Below are 24,541 nucleotides of genomic sequence, written 5' to 3'. Positions count from 1 at the left end.
ATGCACAGCTAACAAGGGTGAAGCGGGGTCGCACCTAGGTTCACTGCCCGTATGGCACTCTCCCCACAACTGTTAGGCAGGCCGGGTGGGGGAAGGGCGCTGAGTATTTCCTTCAACAGGTTCGACATCACACCTGCAATTTTGCTCTATTTACTTTCCATGAACTCATTCTTCTCTCCATAAATCACACAGCAGTCCTGCCCTTGTCAGAATCATCAAAGGCCCAATTAACCCTGAATACCGTGGCCCCTTCTCTGCAAACCTCCCCGCCCCCCCCCCCAGACCCACAGCTTTTCAGGCTGGGAATGCCCGGCAAGCAAGCACTTATTCTATGCCGGCCCTGTGGGGGGAGGGGCGAACCCACACACATACGAAAACCACCCACAGCAGCTAAATTCCGACTGCCAAGCCTTTATTAGTGGTGATAAAAGGCAGCAGAAACAGCACAGGGTTTTAGACTCCCAGGTGGGGGCTGCAGTCCCAGGAATTAGTCATGTTTTGACTGGTAGAGTTATGGAATTTATAATGGAGGCCCTAGAGAAATTAAACACGGATTATGGCCAACTCCCTCCCCCTCCCCCGGCTGAATGCCTCCTGCGGGAACAGTGCCTTGGGCTCCCTCGCCCCCTCCAGGAGCCTGGTTTGCTGGCCCTGGAGGGCTGGGTGAAGGCGGAGACCCCCTCAGTGCAGGGTCACAGAGGAGGTGGCTCTCACCTGCTCCCCACCTCACCGGGTGATGTCCACCCCTCATGGAATCCTGGGCCGTAGGAATCAGGTGTATCCTGAGCAGCACCAAGCCCCCAGCCAGGGTTCAGTAAGTCTCATCGAAATGAACCCGTGTCTTCGACCTTCTCAGCTTTGCCCTTCGTAGGTGAAGCGTCATTCCCTGCCCTCCCCGCCCCCCCGGGGAGGCAATAGTCGAGGGTCAGGAGAAGCGGCCTGAATTTGGGCGAGTCCAGCGAACTCTGCCTTAATTAAAGAAAAGAGTTGCACCCACCTTTCACACTCTGCTTTTAGGGCCTCTTTAAGAAGCCAAAGATCCCCGAGAGTGGTTGTATATCAAGATCCTAACATCTTAGTGGAAAAGTTCATCAAAAGGACAGGATGAAAAGGAATCTCTGTTAGCAGCTTGCTGGAGCTTCAGGGCGTTCTTTGTGATGCCTCTGTGTGGTTGACTGCCCCTGGAGTCTTTAATCCTGGCTTTTTGTTGGCAGACCAGTGACTGGGGAGAAACTTAACCTTTGCTGAGCACCTACTACGTGCCGGGCGCTGTGCTAAACCACTTTATAAACATTCTCCAGTTTAGCAGATCTTAAGAAAAGGGTTCAGCCCAGGGTAGGTGTCTAATAAATAGTCACTGAATGGATAAATGACTTTAAGCCCCATATCAGCTCTGTGAGCTAGGGCACTATAATCATCATCTCTTTACAGATGAGGCAATAGAACCAGAGAGGGGCAGTTCTTTGCCCCAGGCAACACAGCATGCAGTAGGAAACAGAGATTCAAGCCCAAGTGTCTGATTCCCAAACCTGAGCTCTCTCCAGTCTCCCAGGCGGGGCTTCCTCCTTGCTCAGCAGGGATTGGCTCCGGGATTGTGGGAAGTGAAAAGCCCAGGAGCTGTCCAGCATTTGCATTGCTGAAAGGAGAACACTGGAGCCAAGCCCAGACTCCCAGCTGGGGCAGGGCATTCTCTTGCCCTCCATACGAATACATCTCCCCTCTCACCTTGGAGACTGCTCTTCCCTTGTCCCACACTCCGGGCGCCAGGCTCAGATCCCCTAAAACTGACAACTACCAGACAGCTACCGGATGACAGGACCAAAGATCTGCTGGTCCCTCAAACCCAGTGCAACTCTAAGTACCACCAATACCAAATTCCCCAGTCTAAGGCATCAGAGCAGAGCAGGGTCCCGGATGACGCGGCACATTTCGCCTAGAGTCTGAATGCACGCTTTCCTGATTTGTGTTATCGTTCTTGTCTGGTCTCTCTCTAGACCGTTCTCCAAGCTATGCCCAGAGCTCCATTTCTTCAAGCGACGTCATGATTCTGCTCACAATTCCGAAGTCTTCACTCCTTCATGCAATACTCCATGTCCTTCAAGAGCTGGCCCTCCCTATCTCCATCTTCTTTTGTCCCCCTCCCCACCGCTTTCATTCTCCAGCCATTCTAAGCGCCCCGTCGGTTTAATCCCCCATACCAGGTTGTCAAAGACAGCCGTGGGGCTGGTAGCAGGGACAAGTATTCCAAACAAAAGGAGCAGCGCGTGCTGAGTCCTGCTCCTCAGGCCAGAGTTATCTCAGGAATCACTTCCTACGGAAGATCCTCTGGCTGACCACCTCTCCCTGTAGCCATCAGTCGCTCCCCATCCCTATGATATTTCTGTGTACAGAATGGGACTCTGCTCCATGAATCAGACAAGAAGTTACCCTGCAACACTTCCCCCTGGAAAGTAAGCTAGCCCCTTATGATGTTTTATCCATTTTGTGTCACCAGCACCTACCTGCCTGTGAGGAAGTAAAAATAAACAGAAGAGGGGCGCCTGGGTGGCTCAGTCGGTTAAGTGGCCGACTTGGACTCAGGTCATGGTCTCGCGGTCTGTGGGTTCGAGCCCTGCGTCGGGTTCCGTGCTGACAGCTCAGAGCCTGGAGCCTGTTGGGGATTCTGTGTCTCCCTCTCTCTCTTTGCCCCTCCCCTACTCACACTCAGTCTCTCTCTCTCTCTCAAAAATAAATAAACATTTAAAAAAATGAGTAAATAAACAGAAGAGCCAGGTTTTTGCTTAAGGACTTGGTTAACAGAGGCTGGTGTGTATAGAACTAATCACATCTATAATAAAAATTATGATAATAATAGCTAACCCTTATGTGTCTGGGACCTGCTCAGTGTCTTATTATGTTAACTCATCAAACCCATACGATAATCACCAAAACCACCTGAGGTAGGCATCTCCACCAGGTCCATTTTACAGATGAGAAAGCTGAGGCACAGGAGGCCAACTAACCTCCCCCAAGGCAACAGAGCCAGAAAGCAGCACAGCAAGGATGCCGGTCCAGACAGTCTGGCTTCAGAGTCTGAGCCCTTGTCCATTTCGCCATCTGTTTCTCTGAAGGGGACGTAGAGGTGGGAGGGGCAATCAAAGTCTCTTCTACAGCCAGGAGGACACCAGTGTTAACTTTATTCTCCACATCAGCAAACCCTAGAGCTCCGAGCGGGGTTATGGCGGGGAACTTGGCCTTCCACACCCCACCCACACCCTAACACAAGGGTGCCAAGCCCCAGCTTTGGAAGCAGAAACTGGCAGGACAGAACCCTCACGGCTGGGAACAGCCCCCCTTGGGGCCCTTCCGGTTGCCCCCTCCACCAGCCACGCCCAGCACCCCCTTCCCCAGCTGCCGAGACCCTGCCTCCCACCCCCCTGCACCTGGTTGCCCCTGGCAGGCAGCCCCAGACCCCTCGCGGAGGATAAGCTACCCCCAGCTCTGAGCAGCTGCCAGGCCATGCCGGAGCCGGCAGGCATCTTCTGGGCACCACTTGCCGCCCCGCCAGGCCTGGCATGCCAGCAGTTGTGCGTTAGGTTGATGGCCCTGCACAGCCCCACGGAGCTGCTATTTTTAATTTAATTGGAGAGTCGGAGGAGAAAGATGGTACCCAGCGAGGGAGTTTTAAAAGCTTTCGGGGTGGGGGAGGGGGGAGAGAAAGCGAAGAAAAGTTCGTAATTATACACCAGGCAGCCAGATTTGATGCTTGAACAGAAAGGTTAAATGTTACATTCAGAATAAAATGAGAAAAAGTCCTGATGACAGTTGCCCAGAGCTAAATAAGGAGGAAAAAAAAAATACCCCTTGCCCATCTCTTCTCCAGCTTCCTCGTCTCCCTCATCCTCGTTTCTGAGTCTCCCCCCTCCGCTTCTGCCTTTTAAAGCTCAGAAGCCCACAAATAAGCCAGTTTGGAGCACAAAGATTACCACTTACTATGTCAACACTTGATTGCCACCCCAAAGCAGCTTTCACTCGAGCCTGAAAAAAATCACACATTTTCATTTCTCAGGCCAATGAGGTCTGACAGGGTCCAGAAAACTGGGATGGCAGTCTGGCACTGTGAGTAACCACATGGGCTTTAGTACGGATGGACCTAGGTTCAAATCCCTCCTCTGCCAAGGGACAGATGGTGTGGGTCATAAACAGAAGAATATAAAGAGACGGACTCGGATGGCACACTCCTTTCATCCTTCCTTTTCCCACGGGGAATAGAGATGTGATGCCTGGAGCTGCTGCAGTCATTTTGTGACCATGAGGCAAATCACTAAAAGCGGAACAATCGAGAGACAGCATCCTTGAGGATATACCACTCTTCCCCAGGACTGCCTATTTGCAGTCAATAGAGACAAATCAACCCCACTGCGTTTCAGCCACTTTTAGTCTCAGTGTTCTCGAAATGCTGAATCCATTCCTAACTCTGACAATCCCATATTGGCCTGAGCTTGAGGGTCAACTTGAGCAAGAGCATCACATCACTAAGCTTCAGTTTACCTACGTGTAAATGGGGACAGATGTCACTCACCTCACAGTGTGCACGTGGGGATTGAATGCGACTCCATTTCTAAGGCACAGTGGCTACTATTGTTGTTCACAGTCCCGATGAATGGGAAGACGATATCAAATTATAAAATGCCAAGTCACCTTTAATTCCATAGCACTTTCTAGTTTTCCAAGAGACCTCTCTCCCTTCATTTTAGCTCATCCTCCACCCCAAATCTCTGAGGCGAGGAAGTATTATTCCCTGTTTTACACCTGGCAGCTCCAGAGAGGTTAAGCAACTTGCCCAAGGTAGCTTAGCTAATGACAGAGCCAGCCTGTAATTCTAATCAGATCCCAAGTCCCCGGGGCCTCGGCCGGGCTGGTTCTGAGCTGTTCTACTAAAGGTCCCACTTCTCCTCCTGGGGACCACTGACGTCTCAGGGTTGGGGACAAAGCTGTGTCTGAGACAATATGGTTCATGTGTCGACACAAGGTGAGTTGGACTCTGGCCTTCAAATTCCTCCTCCCGGCCCTGAAGCCTCGAGATTCCTTGAGCTCTAGTCCCCCACCCACTGCACCTGTGACTCTATTCACATTAGGGAACCAAGAGCCCTGTTCACAAGGAGCCATATGACACAGTGGTTGAGAACCCAGGCTGGATCTGAACACCACGCTTGCCACTCAGCAGAAAAAAATATGTTCAAATTTATTTTGAGAGAGAGTGCGCGTGCGTGCACATGCAAGTAGGGGAGGGGCAGAGGGAGAGGGAGAGAGAATCCCAAGCAGGCTCTGCCCTGTCAGCGTGGAGCCCGATGCGGGGCTTCAAACCCGTGAACCATGCGATCATGACCTGAGCCGAAGTCAAGAGTTGGACGCTTAACCGACTGAGCCACCCAGGTGCCCCGAGAAAAAAGTATTTGTTACATAAATAGTAAGTTCTATGAGTCAGGGTGAGCAGAACAGCTGCTGTGACAAAACAAGCCCCAAATCTCAGTGGCTGAAGGTGGTCGATTTTTCCTCATGTCCCAGGGCAGTGTAGCGGGGTTGGGTGGGGCTTGGGGAAGGGGGGTCTTAGTCATTCGGCCCCCTTCCCCCATCGGATCCTCTGCATCCTGCAGGCTGATGGAGCGATTTTAAGGGTCAGGCACACACTGAACTGGCCAGAGCCTGTGGCATGGTCACATGACCCTACCTAACTGCAGGGTGGGGGTGGGGTGCTGGGAAAGTGGAGGGGCGGTCTCCCACGGTCCCCAGCAGTCTCTCTCAGTCTGCCCCATGGAAAGTAGGCATCCTCCTCCCCCCAGATCACATGACCTTGTTACATTTGATTATTTCAGTCTCCGTCACCTCAAACAGAGTTCCTCAATTACTGCCTCCGTCCCCCCGATAGATCGCAATCTCCTTGAAGCCAGAAAACCCGGCATCTATCCCTCCGTGGTCCCCAGTGCCTAGCACATAGTAGGTCCTCTAACGTGTATGAAATAAATATTACATGAGTAGAAACTCAAACTTTAACAGAATTTCGGGACATCTGGGATAAGGGAGGGAACGTGGCAGAGAAAGAACGAGAGGCTCCAGGCCCCTGACATCCCACTCGGCGGGTCCCTAGAGGCTGCCCCGGCCCCACCTGGGTCCTCATGGACTCCCGCTCCCTGCGTCTTCCCCAGAGACCGTCCATCCTGCCGCCACGCATGACAGAAGCCAGCTCTGGTTCCAAAGAAGTTTATTTGCATATAAAACAAAACCCTGGCCATGGAGGGAGGGCCCTTTGGCTCACCTGTAGCAATTTCTTCCTGGCCAGAAAGAATGAGTAAGACTAGAAACTTCACCTCTCCCATCCCACCCCATCTGGGACCCCAGCCCAAGGTCCCATCTCGCTCGCCCCAGTTAAAACCTACTGAACTGAGAGCAGGACAGCCCAAGGGAGATGCCAGCGAAAAATTAAGTGGCTACGATGGAGACGGTAAGTGATCACTCCCCTCCAAATGACAGACCACCCCCTGGAGACACTGCCTCCGGAAGGCTTCCAGGGTCGACACCCTGTCCTCCTATGGGCTGGACCTCACTCTTGAAACAAGATAAAACCCTAGTACCTAAAAAAAAAAAAAAAAAAACCAACCCTCATGAACTCGGAATTCCAAAACCAGCTGACCCCACCCCTGCCCAGGCCCCCGTCACTGAAATTAATCCCCTCTAACCCACGGGCGGGGCGGGGAAGGGCGGGACCCAGGGGCCCACAGGTCACAGCCTGAGACTCTCCTCATACTCCTCCTTGGTCATCCACTCGGACCTGTAGGTAGACAGATGGGCCACGACGGACGCTCCCAGCCAGACGCTGAAGTTTCTGTTGGAACCCACCCACATGGTGGCCTTGGAGGAGGAGAAATGACCTGTCATCAGCTCCTTGTACAGGCGCTTGGTGAAGCCGGGGTACAGGGTGTTGCCCCCGCAGGCCATCACGTGGGAGGTGAGCAGCGGGTGCATGGAGGCCTCGCAGGCCAGGATGGCATCCACCACGGCCTGGGAGATGCCGGGCCCTTGCAGGTCGAACACCTGGGGGCTGAAGAACATCTCGGGGGCCAGCCGCTGCATGGGGGTCAGCTCCACGCGGGTGCCGTCGGGGAGCTGGTAGGCGTTGCCGTCGTCCGAGCCGCTCGGCAGGCTCTGGCGGAAGTCGAGCGCCTCCCCCAGGTTCTGCGGCACATAGCACTTGCTCATCTGCGTGGTGGCCACCGTTTCCAGCTGAAACAGGTTGTGGCGATTGCAATCCTCCTTAAAGAGGCTCTTGAAGAGGTAGGCCGCCAGATCCTGGCCCGCGAACTCCAGCGTCTTGCCGCCGGGCTGCAAGGGGCGGCCGAGATGGAAGGGCTGCACGCGGGTCAGGCCGTAGCCGGAATCGACCACCACGCCGGTCAGGAGGCCCGAGGCGTACAGGGACATCTCCAGCTGGTCGGCCAGGAGTACGGACGGCACATCCAGTAACTCAAACATAATCTGCAAGAAGGGAGGAGAGACGCTGGGTTATTCCCCCCCCCCCCCCCCGGAACAAAAGGTCCCCATCCAGCTCCGTCTTCCCCAAGACTGAGCCACGTGCCCAGCTCTCAGAATGGAAGCCGGTGCAGACCTGTGTCCCCAAGGGATGGAGGCAGGCGGCTGGGGGGGGGGGGGGGGCGGTGCCCAGAGGAGGTGGGGCACAGGGCCCCCCCGGGAGCTCATGCTGTGGAAACCAGGGAGGCTCTACAGGGATTCGGAGTCGGATTTGCCCTGGGGAGTTTGACGACCACATTCAGAAAGACCCGTTTGGGTGGAGGGGTGGGAAGGGCGGTCAGCTGCGTGTCAGAAACGGTGCTGAGGTGCTTGGCTCGGTGAGCAGCGGTGGACCCAGGGGGGCTACAGCCAAGGGCAGATCTGCCGCCTGGACCATCTCTTTAGAAGAGGGAAGAAGACATCAGACAAGAAGCAAGTGCAGGATATCCACCACTGCCTCCAGAAAAGGGGGGGGGGAGGAAGGGGAGGGGGGGAAGGAAGGGGAGGGGGAAGGGAGGGAGGAAGGAAGGAAAGAAGGAAGCGAGGGAAGGAAGGAAGGAGGGAAGAAGGGAGGGAGATAAATCCACTCACCTCCTGGTAAGTGAAGCCTTTTTTTTTTTTTTTTCCACACATGGAGGCAAAACTGGGATTCTGACATTTAGGGTTTGGCAAAATCCCTAGGCTGATTTTCTCCCCCACCCATCACCCCCTAGATCTTTACAGAGCACCCCCCTCCCACCGCCCCCCTAATTGCCCAGTTCGGACTGCAGCCCCATGTTTCTGACCCTACACACACAGAAAGGTGGCACCAGTGGGGGCTCCCGTGGCCTTTGGCCACACAGCCACCACTTCCTGCCCCAGCGGGCCCATCTCCCCCACTCAGGGGGAGGGGGCTGCCCCATCCCCGGACTCAGAATACTGTCCCGCCACCATCCATTTCCCAAATGGAAGCCAAGGCCCTCTTTTTCGAATGGGAAATGAAATATGAGTCCCACTTAGAACTCTCTAGGAGCTTCCGATCTATTTAGAGCGGGGGTTGGCAAGCATTTCCTATAAAAGCTAGACAGCCGGGGTTGCCAAATTTAGCAAACAAAAATACAGGCTGCCCAATTAAATTTGACTCTCAGACAAACAACAATGTTTTCGTGTACGTATGTCCCATGCACTACTTGGGACACGCTTATACTAAAGTATTATCTGTTGCTTATCTGAAATTCAGCTCAGACATGCATTTTATCTAGCAAACCTACAATAAGTAGGTCTTTTAGCCTTTTCATGCTATATATACAGTCTCTGCCACAACTACTCAGCTCTGTGGTATGAAAGTAGCCAAGGACGATATGTAAATGGGTGAACATAGCTATGTTCCAATAAAACTTTATTTATAACAACAGATGGTGGGCCACTTTGGCCCACTGGCTGTAGTTTGCCAAGACTTGACTTAGGGTAAAATCAAAGCCCTCCCCACCCACAGGCTCGGGCCTACAAGACGCAACCCCTGGGACTTCACCTTCCTGCCTCCCTCTTCCCATCCTCCCTGGTGACTGAAATCACCTCCTCAGAGAAACCCTCCCTAATCACCCTCTCCCCACCAGCCAGCTATCACCCCATTTCATTTTGTTTCTAGCAGTGATCACTCTCCGGAATTCTTAGTGGGTAACTTATTCAAGGTCAAGTCTTCCCCAAGGATGGAACATGATCTCTGAACATTTCGGAATCCATGAACAAAGTACCCAGCGTCTCCCCATCTTCATAGACTATTTCCACTGCCATGTCCCCGTCTGTTGGAAGAAACTCCGTGAACCCCATCTTGCCTAGAACAGGTGCCAGGCACACAGTAGGTACTCAGGAGACAGCGATGGGGCAGATTCTTTAGAAAACGGAGCTCCCGACCCTCCTCATGTCCAAACACAAAGTGCCAGGCCTTACCTCCAGGGTCTTCTGTCGGTCCGCGGGCTCCCTCAGAGGGCACTCTGTGACCATCACGGGGGAGTCCTCATGCTCCCGCCTATGTTTCTCCAGGACAAATGACCAGATGTGCTCCACGCCTTCCCAGTTGAGGACGCGGCCACGCTGGATGGGGTAGCTGAAGGTATCAGGATGGCAAATGTCGATGCCCAGACTCACACGCCTTCGGGCATAGCTGGGGCCGGGGTTCTCCCTGCACGGGATGTAGTTCACGATGCTCGGGAAGACCATCTGGGGCTCGTTCCACCCAGACAAGCCAGCCTTCAGAAAGCCAGACCCGTGGTCGATGATAATGGTTCTCGCGGCCATGGCGAAGGCAGGGATCTTGGGAACTTGACTGTGGAAGGAAAAGACAGGGAGGGAAGTTACTTGTGAACCCATTCCAGGCCACGGTGGGCTGCTTCCCACTCTCCACCCCAGAGTCAAACCTCAGGCTCCCCTAAAGCCTGCCGGCCTCCCCTTCCAAGCCTTTACGCAGGCTGTGCCTGCAATGTTCCTCCAGCCCCAAACTCCTAATCATCCTACAAGGCCCCGCCTGGGAAGTCCTGCCACGCCCTCCTTCCCACCAACTTCTCCCGTTGTGCTTTGCACACTCTGTTACACCAGGGGCACGCTTTCACTCCACGGGAGTAGAGGTCGGGCCGTGTTATTCTTGGAAGCCTTGGTGAGAAGCTTTGCCCCCAGAAGCTCTCAGTGGTGGTTGGCTGCCCGATTCAAGGACTCAGGGACGTCAGCCTCAGGGGCCACCGCCATCCGGGATAATAGCATACTAGCGACAGCATCATGAGCAGGGGTAACGACAGTGACAGTGGCCACCGGCAAAGCCGCCTTTCCGGGGTACACGCCCTCTGTCTAGCTCTAGGAGGGAGTTTGCCGGTGAGGTTGAACGATGTAAAACTGCCATTCGTGCCTGCCAAAAATGATCAAACAGCAGCAGGCTTCCAATGGCTTGAGCTGGCAATCATTCCATGTTCATACCCACCTGTAAGGCAGGTAGCACGGTTGCACCCATTCTACAGGTGGGGATACTGAGGCACGGAGGGCTTAAAATTACTTTCCCAGGGCCACACAACCGAGAAGCAGGGCTGACACCTGTACCCAGAGCAGATCCCAAAGGCCACACTCTGAGCATCAGGCTAGGCACGAGAAGTGGGTTTTGAGTAGGAGCCAGGCAGCTGAGTTACTACATAAGGGAGGCCAGGCTGTCAGCAGGTTGGCTAAGCATGATCATGGACAGTTCCAACACCCGTAAAGTGGGGGGAATAATAAACGCCATGCTGGAAAGGTAGGTGGACTCACTATGTGATTTCCAGACTTACTGCAAAAGTCCAGCAGCCAACACGATGCGGCATTGGTGAAAGGCTAGTGACAGAGGTGCCTGAGACAGAATGAGGAGTCCAGACATAGATCTTTGCAAAGAAGGAGAACTGGTGTTTGGCAAGGTGCAAAAACAACGAAAGGGAGGAGGAACAGTCTTTACGAGAAACGGTAGGGAACGACTGGATGTCCACACGCCAACAAAAATGAACCTTAATCCATACCTCACACCTTATAAAAAACTAACTCAAAATGGGTCACAGATCTACGTGGAAAACCTAAAGCCATACTAAAACTACCCAAAGAAACAGAGGCGAAAATCACTGTGACCTCAGATACAGCAAAATTTTCTTAGATGGAACATCATCAGCCTGGCCCTTAGAAGAATGAACTGATACACTGGACTTTGTCAAAATTTAAGAAATTTGCACTTTGAAAGACACCGTGAAAAAAAAAAAGAAAGAAAGAAAGACACCATGAAGGGTACAAAAAGACAAGCCGCGGACTGGGAGAAAGGATTTGCAAATCGTACGTCTGATAAGTCGCTTGCATCCAAGAGCATACAAAGAACTCACAAAATTCGGCGTAAGAAAAACAATCCAAGTTTTCAAGGGGCCAAAAGATCTCAACATGTCACAAAAGAAGATACACGGATGGCAAGGAGCCATATGAAAAGGCGCTGGGCATCATGAATCACCAGAAACATGAAAATTAAAAGCAGCACCGCGTGGCTAAGGGAACGGCCAAGGTTAGAGGCTGACCAGACCCGGCTCTGGTGAGGAGGTGGAGGACCGGTGCCCTCGAGCACGGCTGGAGGAAACGCAATTTAGAAAACAGTCTGGCAGTTTCTCCTCTAAAGCGAAATACACCCCCGCCATCCCTAGGATCCCCATTCCTAGGTTTTCTCCCAAGGAAACGAAAACATATGTTCACCTGATGCTCACGTCAATAGTTGCTCTATTCATAACGACCAAAACCCCAGCGACTGCCTCAAGATCCCTCGGATGGGGAATGGATAGACAAATCTCCATCCAGCGGACTAATACTCAGCACCGAATGACTGGTACGCATAGTCACACAGAAGAAATCTCAAGTGCACCGAGGGAAGGAAGCCAGACTCAAAAGGCAATGACTGTATGATTCGAATCCCGTGACAATTCTGGGAAAGGCAAATTATAAGGACAGAAAACAGATCCGTGGCTGCCAGCAGCTGGAGGTGGAGGGAAGGGGGGGGCGGTTGCCCATGAGGGGTCATGGAAGGATTTGGGGTGATGACGGAACCATGCGATATCCGGGTTGAGGGTGAGTATCACCGGATGTGTTGGGCAACTCATGCACCTATACGCTGAAAGGGGTGACTGTTACTCTAAGTAAAAAATGTTAGGGGCGCCTGGGTGGCTCAGTCGGTTCAGCATCCGGCTCTTGGTTTCGGCTCAGGTCATGATCTCCCAGTTCGTGCGTTCAAGCCCCACGTCGGGCTCGGAGCTGGCGGTGTGGAGCCTGCTTGGGATTCTCTGTCTCCCCCTTTCTCCGCTCCTCCCCTGCTCGTGCTCGCTCTCTCTCTCTCTCAAAATAAATAAACTTTAAAGGAAAACCCAGTGGGCGTGAGGACAAATGAAAGCGCGTGAAATCACCTCGCAGAATATGAATTGTTGCACAGACTGCAGACATGGTGTCTCAAATGCACGTGGGTGTTTCCTGTAAGACAGACATCCAGGAAGGCAGCTGGGCCCGAAGGTTATTTCTGGGGCTGGTATTCCACCAGCTATATGCTCTGCTTCAGTTCTGGGTGGCCCGCGACTAGGGAGCACGGCAGCCACCGCCTGGCCCCGGCCAGCGGCTCCCCTGCACCGCCAACCTCAGGGCAGTGACTAGGCTTCACCGCTTTGAAATCGCTCTGACATCAGATGGGGTAAAAAGGAGAAGAGAGATGGGGCCAAGGTGTCGGCCTCCTCCCTGGCGTGCTGCCAGGCTGAGTGACGGATTTCCTCACACTGCATCACCCGGTGATGGAGAGCAGTGGGCCCGGATGGCATTCCGGGAAAAGAGCTCTGCCCCCGGGTTCCCCGCATCACAAGAGCAGGGTAACTGGCGAACGCTTCCCTGGCCTGGGCGTTCGGAATCATGCGACCCCACTGTGGTTGTGCGTCAGGAGGCTGGCAGGGGGGAGGGGACTCCAGGCCGGTGGCCCAAGTGACCTGGCCTGGGAGCAGAAGGCGGGGGAGGCAGTGGGCCATTCCTCTCCCGGACTAGAACACAGAAAGGAAGTAGACAGACATGAAACCTACATACTCAAAAGCATTTTTACAGTCATTTACTCCACAAGCTCCTACCGAGCACCCTCTATGTACCAAGAACTCTCGTAGACTGAGTGGCTCCTGCCCTCCTGGTCCTTCCACCCTACTGAGAAAGACTGTCAGTCAGCACCAGACCAGATATATCATGCCGGGGGCGGGGGGTGGGGGGGTAGGCGATTAGTACAATGAAGAAAAGTAGGGGTGCCTGGGTGGCTCAGTCGGTTAAGCATCCGACTTTGGCTCAGGTCACAATCTCACAGTTTGTGAGTTCGAGCCCCGTCTGTGCTGGCAGCTCAGAGCCTGGAGCCTGCTTCAGATTCTGTGTTTCCCTCTCTCTCTGCCCCTCCCCCCATTTGTGCTCTGTCTCTCTAAAATAAACAAATGTAAAAATTTCTTTAAAAAAAGTAAAATCTGGTAAGAGGGACACGGAGAATAAGGAACACAGAGGTGTGGTGTTGTTCTCAGTGGGGCAGCCAGAAAAGGCCTCTCCATCAGCTGACATTTGAGCAGAGGACTGAAGTGAGAGAATAAGGCATGTGATTACCTGGAAAAGCATCTAAGCCGAAGGAACAGCAGGTGCAAAGGCCCTGAGGAAGAAACTGATGGATGTGTTCTAGGAACAGCCGGGATGCCAGGATGGTGGGGATGTAGCGGGCAGAGGGAAGGGTGCTGAAGGTCTTGGGTGGGCCTTGCAGGCCTTTGTTTGTTTAGAGACGTGGGAAACCACTGGAGGGGGATGAGCACAGGAAGGACATGATCTGACTCAAGATGTCCATACATCCTTTGGGCTGATATGAACAAGGGACCGCAGAGATAGAAGCAGGGGATGGAAAGGTGGTGACAGGTGATGGTAGGTAGCCTGCACAATGGAAGCAGCAGTGACGAGGGTGGGAAGTGGTCGGCCCCTGGATGGGTTTAGGAAAGGCCGTTACGGTGGAGTGTGGGACCGGGAGAAGGATAAAGGAAGACATCAAGATCTGGGGCCTGGAAAGCCACAAGAATGAAGTACCCACTCACTGAGATGGAGACGACAGTAGGAGGAGCAGGTCTGGGGCAGGGAGGGAGTCGGGAAGTTTATGTTGGATGTGCGAACAGTTTGTGATGCCTGCTGGGCACGTGTGACGATGTCTGGCGGCAGAGTCTGCAGATGTCTGAGCTGGAGATATAATTGGAACTTACTGAGTGGATGAAATTGCCAGTTTTGGGGATGGGTGAACTCACGAAGAGCCTCGAGGTAGATCAAGCCCGACGCCTGTGGGTAATTTAAGGTCTGGGAGCTGGGCATTGAGAAGCAACCAGCAAAGAGGATAAGAAGGAATGGCCGAGGGGCTGGCGGGGCGTCTCAGAGGCCAAGCAGAGAAAGTATCTCGAGAAGAGAGAAACTAGATGAAGACCAAGGGAAAATCTGTGGAATTTAAGCCACACAGAAGCCACCGGTAGCCTTGGCTTAAAGCATCTCATTGGAACGTCACCAATGGAGGAAAGCCTGAGGGGTAGGAGACGGGGTCTACAAAACTGGCTCTGGGGTGGCAAAAACATCAGCGGAGTCCGCAAGAAAAGAAATGTTAGGACAGAGTCACCCACACGATGTACGTTTTCTGATCCTGGGTCACAGAAAAACATTACCATAAAGATTTTCGCAGGCTTCCGTTACCGGTCGGGATGGAGGAAGCCCAGCACAGCCCCGCCTGCCACTGAATGTAACTAACAACATCGGATAAGATGCAAAAAGCGAAAGAAAAGCCAAAGCGGCAGATGAAAGAAGAATGAAAACTTGGAGGTGAGGTTCTCGGCCGTTCTATTTCCCTTTTCTCTGAGGCAGGTTCCCGGCAGGGCTTCAGGAGTGGGTCACTGACAAGTAAGACCAAGAGAAAACCTGTCTTTCTGGCCAGAAGATCAGGAAAGGGGGCCTCTGTAAGTCAGAGAATGTGGAAAGAAGACAGCAGAGGAGGGATCCCCTCGTTCTGTGTTAAGAACTGGGTCAGAGCCCAGGCTTGCCTGTGCATGTGAGGGATTGACCCAAAGCAGCAGAGGGAAGGCCCTACGAGCCGACCCGACATTGGAACCACTGCCCCCCGGATGGTCCGAGCCCACCTGGGCGCTGGATGTGTGTGGGCCGCTAAAACAGAACCAAGAAAGCAAGCCGATCTCCAGGGGAGTTTCACAGAACACAGGGTTTCACGGCATGACATTCAGGACACCCCACACAGAAATCAAAATTACTCAACACGCAAAGAATCGGGAAAATGTAACTGACCGCTCCTTCGGGGAAAACATGCCCATGCCAACCCTGAGCTGACCCGGATGCTGGAATATTCCTGAAGACATCCGAGCAGCTGTTACAATGGACGTCAAGGTAGACAGGCTGGAAGTCAATGGACAGACACGTGTTTTCAGCGAGAAGTAGATACTATAAAAAGAAGCAAGAGGTATGCATAATAGCTGGAATTTGACAAAAGGAAAAAAAAATCTGTGCAGCAGTAGAATAAAGGTGTCAGAGCAATGAATAAGAGAAATTAAGATAGCAATAGAGGGGCGCCTGGGTGGCTCAGTCGGTTAAGCAACCAACCGACTCTTGATTTCAGCTTGGGTCATGATCCCAGGATTCGTGAGTTCAAGGCCTGTATCAGGCTCTGTGCTGACAACACAAAGCCTGCTTGGGATTCCCTCTCTCCCCCCCTCTCTCTCTGCCCCTCCCCACTGGCATGCACTCTCTCTCTCTCTCAAAAAATAAATAAAAATGGTATCAATAGAAGTTTTCCAAACTGAAAAACAGGAAAGAAATAATAAAAAAAAAAAAGCTTCAGAGACCCATGGGACTATATAAAAAAGTCTAAAATTCATGTCACTGAAGTCCCACAGTAAAAAATATTTGAAGCCGAGTACCTGGGTGGCTCTGTCAGTTAAGCGTCTGACTTCAGCTCAGGTCATGATCTCACAGTTCATGAGTTCGAGCCCCACGTTGGGCTCTGTCCTGACAGTTCAGAGCCTGTCAGGAGACAGTTCAGATTCTCTCTCTGTCTCTCTTTCAAAAATAAATGAACATTAAAAAAATTTTTTTAATAAAAAATATTTGAAGTAATAATGGCTAAAAATTTCCCAAATTTGGTGAATGACATAAATCTGCCAATTCAGGAAGCTCAGCACATCCTGAAGAGAATCCGTTAAAAAGTAAAACATGTGTGGGGGCGCCTGGGGGGCTCAGTTAGTTGAGCATCCGACTTTGGCTCAGGTCATGATCTCACCGTTCGTGAGTTCAAGCCCCGCATCAGGCTCTGTGCTGACAGCTCAGAGCCTGCAGCCTGCTTCGGATACTGTGTCTTCCTCTCTCTCTCCTCCTCCCCTGCTCGCACTCTGTCTTTCTCTCTCTCTCTCTCAAAAATAAATAAACGTTAAAAAAAAATTTTAATAAATAAATAAATAAAAAAACACGTGTAGACAACAGTGTAGGCAACCGCTGAATACCAAGGTTTTCTCTTGCTCAATGCTGAAAGCCTCTAGAGAAAAAGGAAAAGCATTATATAGATGGGGGAACGACAATTAGGCTGACTGCAGACTTCTCATCAGAAAGAAATGTCAACCCAGAATTCTATACCCACCAAGAGTATCCTTCAGGAATGAAGACAAAATAAGACATTCTTAGTTGAAGGAAAACAAAGAACATTCACCCCCAGGAACAATTCTTTAAGAAATGTTAATGAAAGCTCTTCAGGTTGAAGGAAAATGATGCCAGAATCTGGAACCCCCAGAGTGAAGGAAGGACAGCAGATTTGGTAAGTAGTTGGACAATAATGTCTTCCTCTTAAAAATCGGTAGAGCCATTGAAAGCAAAAAATTGTAACAACGTGTGCTGGGGTTTCCAGTGTCGGCAGATGTCATACATGTAACCCCTATGAGGTGGGGGAAGGGACCTTTGTGGTTGCAAGTTTTACACGCTATGTGAAGTGTTAAATATTGACTCTAATTAGAACATTGAAGGCTAGGCATATATGTGGCAATCCCAAGGGCAAGCAAAATAATAATAATAATAGTAATAATAATAATAATAATACAAAGAAATAAGCCCCAAAATCCAATAGATAAAGTAAAATAGAATACTAAAAAACATTCACATAATCTAAAACATGGCAGGAAAGACAGAACAGAGAAATGGAAGCACAGAGCAGGGTGGGGAGACAAAAGCAGTAGCCCTATATCCAACCGTATCAACAATTACACTAAAATAAAATGTCCCAAGCCATGCCAATTACAAGACAGAGACTTTCAGTTTGGAATAACAACAACAAAAAGACCTAACTATAGACTGTCTCCAAGAAATCCACTTTAAATACAATGATAAAGATTGGTTCCAAGTAAAAGGATAGAAAGAGATAAAACCACGTAAGAACAAATCAAATGAAAGCAGCAACAGCTACCCTAGTATCAGACCAAGTTGGCTTCTGAACAAAGACTATCACCGGGAACAAAGACAGATGTTGCATAGTGGTAAAAGGTTAGCTCACCAAAATGTCATCATAACCCTAAACATATGTGCATCGAACAGGTACTCAAACTCTTTAAGCAAAGACTAAAAGACGCATAAAGAGAAATAGAAAAATCCACCATTCAACCTGGAGGCTTCGATCCCTTTCCCAGTAACTGAGAGAAAAAGTAGACAAGCCAAGCTGGCTGTTGAGGATTTTCACATCTTTGCTCATTTTCCAACTGACGTTTATAAAGCATTCCATTAAACAAAAGCAGAACGCACATTCTTTTCAAAAGCACGTGGGACACTCACCAAGATAAGCCACCTTATGAGCCACAAAACAAACGTTCACAGATGTAGAATTGAAATCACAGAAATCACATTCTCTTATCCTAAAGGAATTAAGCTAGAAGTCAAAAGCAGAATGATATGGGAAAATCCTCAAACAACTGGAAATTAAACAGTATGAGTCTAGAGAACTCATGGGCCAAAGAAAAAAGAAATAGAAACTATTTTGAAATGAATGAAAATAAAATTATAACCTATCAAAATGGGTGGGATGCAGGTAAAGTAGTGCTCAGAGGGAATTTATAACTTTCAGTATTCATATTAGAAAAAGAAGAAAGCTTTCGAGTCAATAATCTAGCCTTCCACCTCAGGAAACCAGAAAAGAAAGCATGCCTTAACCCCAAAGCAAGCAGAGGGTGGAAGTGATGAGTAAGATCACGGAAATTGAAAACAGGAAACCAAGAGAGAAAACTCAAGAAAACCAAAAGCTGATCCTTTGAAAAGATCAATAAATTAATAAACCGCTAGTCAGACCAAGGGTGGGGGGAGGGGCAGAAAGACACAGAGGGTTGATATCAGGAATGAGGGGACATTCCTTGAAACGCAGACATGAAAAGAAAATATTACGAACAGCTTTCTGCCTATCAATTTGACAACGTAGGTGAAATGAACAAATTCCTTCAAAGATAGAAGCTGCCAGGTTTCACTCAAAAAGTACTATATAAGCTGAATAGCCCCATGACAATGAAAGAGATGAATTTTTAGTTTAAAAACCTTCCAACAAAGAAGATGACAGTCCCACTGGCTTCACCGGTAAATTTTACTGAACTCTGCAGGAAGAAGCAAAGATAGTTGTGCACAGTCTCTTCCAGGAAGCAGAGGAGGAGGGAACGCATCCCAACTTGTTTTGATTTGATACCCAAATCAAAAATATTACAAGAAAACCCAACAACTACCAACCCAAGTCCCTCGTGAATGTAGATACAAAAGCATTCTCGGTGAAATGTTAGCAAACCCAGCAATATACAAAGAGGATAAGCCACCTCAGCTAAATGGGGTGTATCTCAGAAATGGAAAGCTGGCTCAATATTTTAAAGTCAACAGAATTCGACCTAGTAACAGATAAAGAAGAAAGACCACTTGACTATTTCATTGGCTAAAATCCAATGTGCATTCACAACAAAAAGTTTCAACAGCAAGGACTAGAAGCGAATTTCCTTAACCTGATAAGGGGCATCTACAAAGAACCAACAGATAATGGTGAAAGCCTGGAACTTTCCCCCCTAAGATCAGGAACAGTAAGGACGTCACCTCTCACTGCTCCTAATCAACAATGAACCAGAAGGCCTACCCAGGTCAATAAGGCAAGAAAAAGAAAGAAAAGGCATAGAAATTGCAAAGGAAGAAAGAAAACTCGCCTATTTACCGAAGACATAATTATCTTTTTTTTTAAATTTTTTTAATGCCTACTTATTTTTGAGAGAGAGAGTCAGAGCGTGAGCGGGAGAAGGGCAGAGAGAGAGGGAGACCCAGAATCCAAAGCAGGCTCCAGGCTCCGAGCCGTCAGCACAGAGCCTGACGCGGGGCTCGAACTCATGGACCCTGAGACCCTGAGATGAAGTTGGATGCTCAACCGACTGAGCTACCCAGGCACCCCAGAAGACATAATTATCTATGTAGGAAATCCCAAAGAACCTACAAAAAAAAAGATCCCACAACTAATAAATGAGCTTAGCCAAATCACATCACTCAATTCCATGTTTTAAAAATCATTCTATTTTATGTACTAGCAATGAACAGCTAGAAATCAAAATTTTAAAAACAGTGCCATTCATAATATCATCAAAAACCGTAAAAGACTTTGGCATAAATCTAACAAAATGTGTCATGAAATATGCCGAAAACTACAAACACTGATGGAAGAAACCCAAGAAAACCTAAATAAATAGAGAGAGATACCGCGTAGTCCAGACTCCAACAAATACAGCCAGTGATTTGGACAAAGGTGACAGGTAGGACATTGCAGGGACAAAAGATGGTCTTTCCAACAAACAATGCTGGAAACAAATTAAACCTCTCTCTGGGGGAAAAAAAAATAACCTCACCCATTCCTCATCTCTAACACAAAAAAAATTAACTTGAAATAGATCATGCAAACTGCAATTACAAAACCCCAAACTATAAGGCTTGTAAAAGAAACCGTAAGAGAAAATCTCGTGACCTTATCTAGGAACATCTTGATGCCCTTAGATACCACACCACCAGTGCAACCCATGAAAGGAAAGATTTTAGATTTATCAAGATTTAAAAGCTCTGCTCTTTAAAAGACACGACTATGGGAATGAAAAACATTAGCCACAGGACTGGTGGACAATATCTGCAAATCACATTTCTGATGTAGGACTTACATCCAGAATATATAAAGAACTATCAAAAATCAGTAATTTTTTAAAAATGAACGTTTGAAAAAGGGGCAAACATTCGGACACTTCATCACAGAAGCCGTATGGATGATATAGAAGCACACAGAAAGGGGCGCCTGGGGGGCTCAGTCGGTTAAGCTGCCGACTTCGGCTCGGGTCACGATCTCGCGGTTCGTGAGTTCGAGCCCCGCGTCGGGCTCTGTGCTGACAGCTCAGAGCCTGGAGCCCGTTTCAGATTCTGTGTCTCCCTCTCTCTGACCCTCCCCCGTTCATGCTCTGTCTCTCTCTGTCTCAAAAATAAATAAACGTTAGAAGCACACAAAAAGATGCCAAACATCCTAAGTCATTAGGGAAATGCAAAGCAAAACCACAATGATGCTACTATATACATTCTAGAAAGGCTAAATTTTTTTTGAAAAAGAACAATCCCAACTACTGGCAAGGATTTGAAGAACTGAAATTCTCATACACTGCTGGTGGGACTATAAAAAGATTCAATCAGGAAAATAGCTTGGAAGTTTTGCACAGAGTTAAACACCCATCTACCAGTCAACCCAGCAACCCTATTCTTTTTTTTTTTTTAGTTTTTTTTAAGTGTTTATTTATTATTTTGAGAGAGAGCAAGAGAGAAACAGAGTGTGAGCGGGGGAGAGGCAGAGAGAGAGGGAGACACAGAATCCGAAGCAGGCTCCAGGCTCTGAGCTGTCAGCACAGAGCCTGACCTGGGGCTCGAACTCACAGACCTCGAGATCATGACCTGAGCCCGAGTCGGATGCTTAACCGACTGAGCCACCCAGGTGCCACTCCAGCAACCCTATTCTTTTTTTTTTTTTTAATTTTTTTTAACGTTTATTTATTTTTGAGACAGAGAGAGACAGAGCATGAGCGGGGGAGGGGCAGAGAGAGAAGGAGTCACAAATTCCAAAGCAGGCTCCAGGCTCTGAACTGTCAGCACAGAGCCCGACGCGGGGCTCGAACTCACGGACCGTGAGATCATGACCTGAGCTGAAGTCGTACGCTTAACCGACCAAGCCACCCAGGCGCCCCTCAGCAACCCTATTCTTAAGAGAAACCAAATTTTATGTTCACACAAAAGCCTTTTACACCAGTGTAAATTACCCAAACCTGGAAACAACCTAAATGTTCTCCAACTGAGCAATGAATAATAAATGGTAGGTCCATCCAACTGGTGAACCAGTCAGCGGTAAAAAGGAGAAACTATGGATACGTACAATAGTACGGATGACTGCAAAAATCAGTGTGCAAAAGGGGCACCTGGGTGGCTCAGTCGGTTAAGCGGCCGACTTCGGCTCAGGTCATGATCTCGTGGTCCGTGAGTTCGAGCCCCACATCAGGCTCTGTGCTGACAGCTCAGCTCAGAGCCTGGAGCCTGTTTCAGAATCTGTGTCTCCCTCTCTCTGACCCTCCCCCGCTCATGCTCTGTCTCTCTCTGTCTCAAAAATAAATAAATAAACGTTAAAAAAAAATCAGTGTGCGACGTGCAAGAAGGCAGAATTTCTGGGTCCTGCAAAGAAATCTGTAAGTTTGAATTTCTAGGACATTCTGCAAAAAGGCAGAAACCGTAAACACCGAGAACTGACCAGTGATCGCCAAGAGTGCGGGGCTGGTAGAAAGGGTTACACTGCATAGGAGCCCGGAGGAATTTGGTGGCGGGGGCGGTAGAATTGGATTATATCTCGGTTACTTGTCTGCATGCATCTGTCAAAATTTAGAAGCACCCATCAGAAAGGATAAATCTTAACCGCATGCAAATCTTTTAAGTGAATTTTTAAAAAGAACACTTTGGGAACTATTGGTGGTGATATTTGAATATGGGTTGTATCTTCAATGTTAAATCTCCTGCATTCAATCACTATATTGTGGTTTCGAAGGAGAATATCCTTGATTTTAAAGAGATACATGAAGAAGTATTTAAGGTAAAATGTCATGCAATTTACTTTCAAGTAGATGGGAGGAAAAAAAAAAAAACAGCGTGTGTATATAGAAGCAGCCTCAAAGCAAATGTGGTCAGAAGATAATGGCTAGTGCATATAGGTGAAGGGTTTTTGAGAGTGCATTGAACTGTTCTCACACCTTCTCGAAATATGAACGCTTCTTAAAATTAAAAGCTTTCAGGAAAATAAAGGCTGGGAGAACAGAAATCAGAGACGGCAAGTATAGACGATTTTGATGAGTTCTGCTATGAAAGCAAGCAAAGAAATACAACAATAGATATGGAGGGATATGGGGCCCCAGGAGGCTTGGAGGGCTTTTTTTTTTTTTAATAGATTAGAAATAATATGTTAAGGTTTTGTGCTGATGGGAATAATCCAGTGGAGAAAAAAGTTGAACCAAATCAGAACAAACGGCAGTTAATTCTGGACTCTGTATTATGAAGCTTTTGCCTGCTTTTCCAATACTATATTCTACCCTCTCCCACAGAGCACAGGCCTCCAGCCTTTTTCTGGTCCTTCTGTCCCCGGGCCATAGCCTACGCTGTCCTCCCCAAGAGCCTTGGATTCCCTTTACCTTCCGTCTGGAACACCTGTGTCAGCTCTTCTGGAAACAGGTGCTTCTCGTCAGGCAAGTCTGAGCTCAAGGGTTGCCCCGTCGGAGAAGCCCTCCCCTGTCCACTCGCTCTGCTCCCAGCCGTCACCACAGCAGTGACCTTTACGAGTCCCGCAGCCCCTATCCAAGTACACACGTTGTATGTCTTCTGGCTTGTTGTCTGTCTTGCAAGTGCCACCAGAGTGCAGGCTCTAAGGCGGACAAGTTTTTGTCTTTTGCTTCCATGGCCCCACCAAATGGCTGGCATGTTTTTGTTAAATCAACTTGTGTTGAATGAATACCGTTCTTTTTTTAATATGTATTTATTTATGGAAGCGTGCAAGCGGGGGAGGCACAGAGAGAGAGGAGGACAGAGGATCCGAAGTGGGCTCTGTGCTGACAGGCTGAGAGCAGCGAGCCTGATGTGGGGCTCGAACTCGTGAACCATGAGATCATGACCTGAGCCGAAGTGGGACGCTCAACCGACTGAGCCACCCAGGTGCCCCGAATGATTACAGTTTTTAAAACACATTGGCATGCTGGCAACATGATGGTTCCATGCGGACTCCGCTTCCGTATCCCTAAAACATTGGTTTCCTCCATTAGCCTCTGGTAACTTCCCTGGTCGAAACCCTCCACCAGCTCCCACTGCCGACAAGAGAGGGTGTGAACTCTGCTGGAAGGCACCAGTCTCTAGCCCCCTGGCTGGCCTCACCTCTCGCTCTCCTCCCCATCCGTGCACCTGGGGCGAGAGCCAGGGGGTGGTATCTGCTTCTTGAGAAGTTTACCCATTTCACATCTCTTCTCTGTCTGAAATTCCCTTCCCTGAAACGTCTCCAGCCTTGAAGATCCAAAACCAAGGCTTTACTCCAGAAAGCTTCTAGCATCAGACAACCTTCACTGGGGAGCTCCCTCCTCCACAGACTACCACAACCCAGAACACCTGCCGGGGCTTACTATGTGCCAGGCACCGGGCAAGGCACTTCCCCCATATGATCTCATTTAACCTGCACAAGAAGCCAATGACAAGGGCATTGACCCATCTCCAGTGTATGGATACAGTGATTATAGTTGACAGACGTGAAGGAAGGCATAGGCTCCAAGACACCCAGTCCACAGGGCGCTCGGGATTCAAATCCATGCCTGCGGTTTCCAGAGCCCAAGGTAAGCGCCGCCCCGACTAACCATGTGGCCTCAGGCTAACCAGTTCACTAAGCCTTCGTTTTCAGATGAGAACAAAACTACCTTTCACGGATGCTCCAAGGACGGGCGATATCGCCTCAAGGGCACGGCACAGAACCATCACACGTTAGCTCCCGTTAGTTGATGGAGCCTCTTACTGCTACCTGTCTACCTGGGGGTCTTTGCTCCTGCGGGGTCGGCACGCTATGTGTGCACGAGAGCCCTCCAGGGTTTGTCCATCAAGGCTCCCTCTGGGGCCTGTGCCCATTATTGCATTTGGTTGGAAACATTTTGCAAGGAACTCGGCGTCTTCATCCCCACTGTCACTGGCTCCTGAGGAACCAGGTGACGTGGGCAGCGTCACCCCGGCTTTACACCCCCGCGTTCGGAGACGGGCACTTGACTGCCGCTCACCCTGAGCATACATCCCAAGATCCCTGTGCCATGCGGGAGCTTCACTCCCCATCTCGTGAGCACAGCCACCCTGTGGGCTGGCCACCAGCACTGTC

At 49.7% G+C, this 24,541-nt stretch overlaps 1 protein-coding gene across 1 annotated transcript in view; it reads right to left on the bottom strand.

The window, feature by feature from the left end:
• Positions 1–6,249: 6,249 nt before the first annotated feature.
• The window catches only part of ACTL8 (actin like 8), a 59,950-nt gene continuing 41,658 nt past the window's right edge, over positions 6,250–24,541 (bottom strand). The window contains exons 2-3 of the mRNA XM_042997420.1: positions 9,475–9,850; positions 6,250–7,512 (exon numbers count right to left, since the gene is read on the bottom strand). Coding sequence (XP_042853354.1) covers positions 6,760–7,512; positions 9,475–9,822 — 1,101 coding nt within the window. The 5' untranslated portion in view covers positions 9,823–9,850 and the 3' untranslated portion in view covers positions 6,250–6,759. The remainder of the gene's footprint in view (positions 7,513–9,474; positions 9,851–24,541) is intronic.

This window comes from Panthera tigris, chromosome C1 (genome assembly GCF_018350195.1).
Source record: "Panthera tigris isolate Pti1 chromosome C1, P.tigris_Pti1_mat1.1, whole genome shotgun sequence".
Lineage (NCBI taxonomy): Eukaryota > Metazoa > Chordata > Mammalia > Carnivora > Felidae > Panthera > Panthera tigris.
Note: the sequence above shows the minus strand (reverse complement) of the source record. Positions and strands in the feature narration are given on the sequence as shown.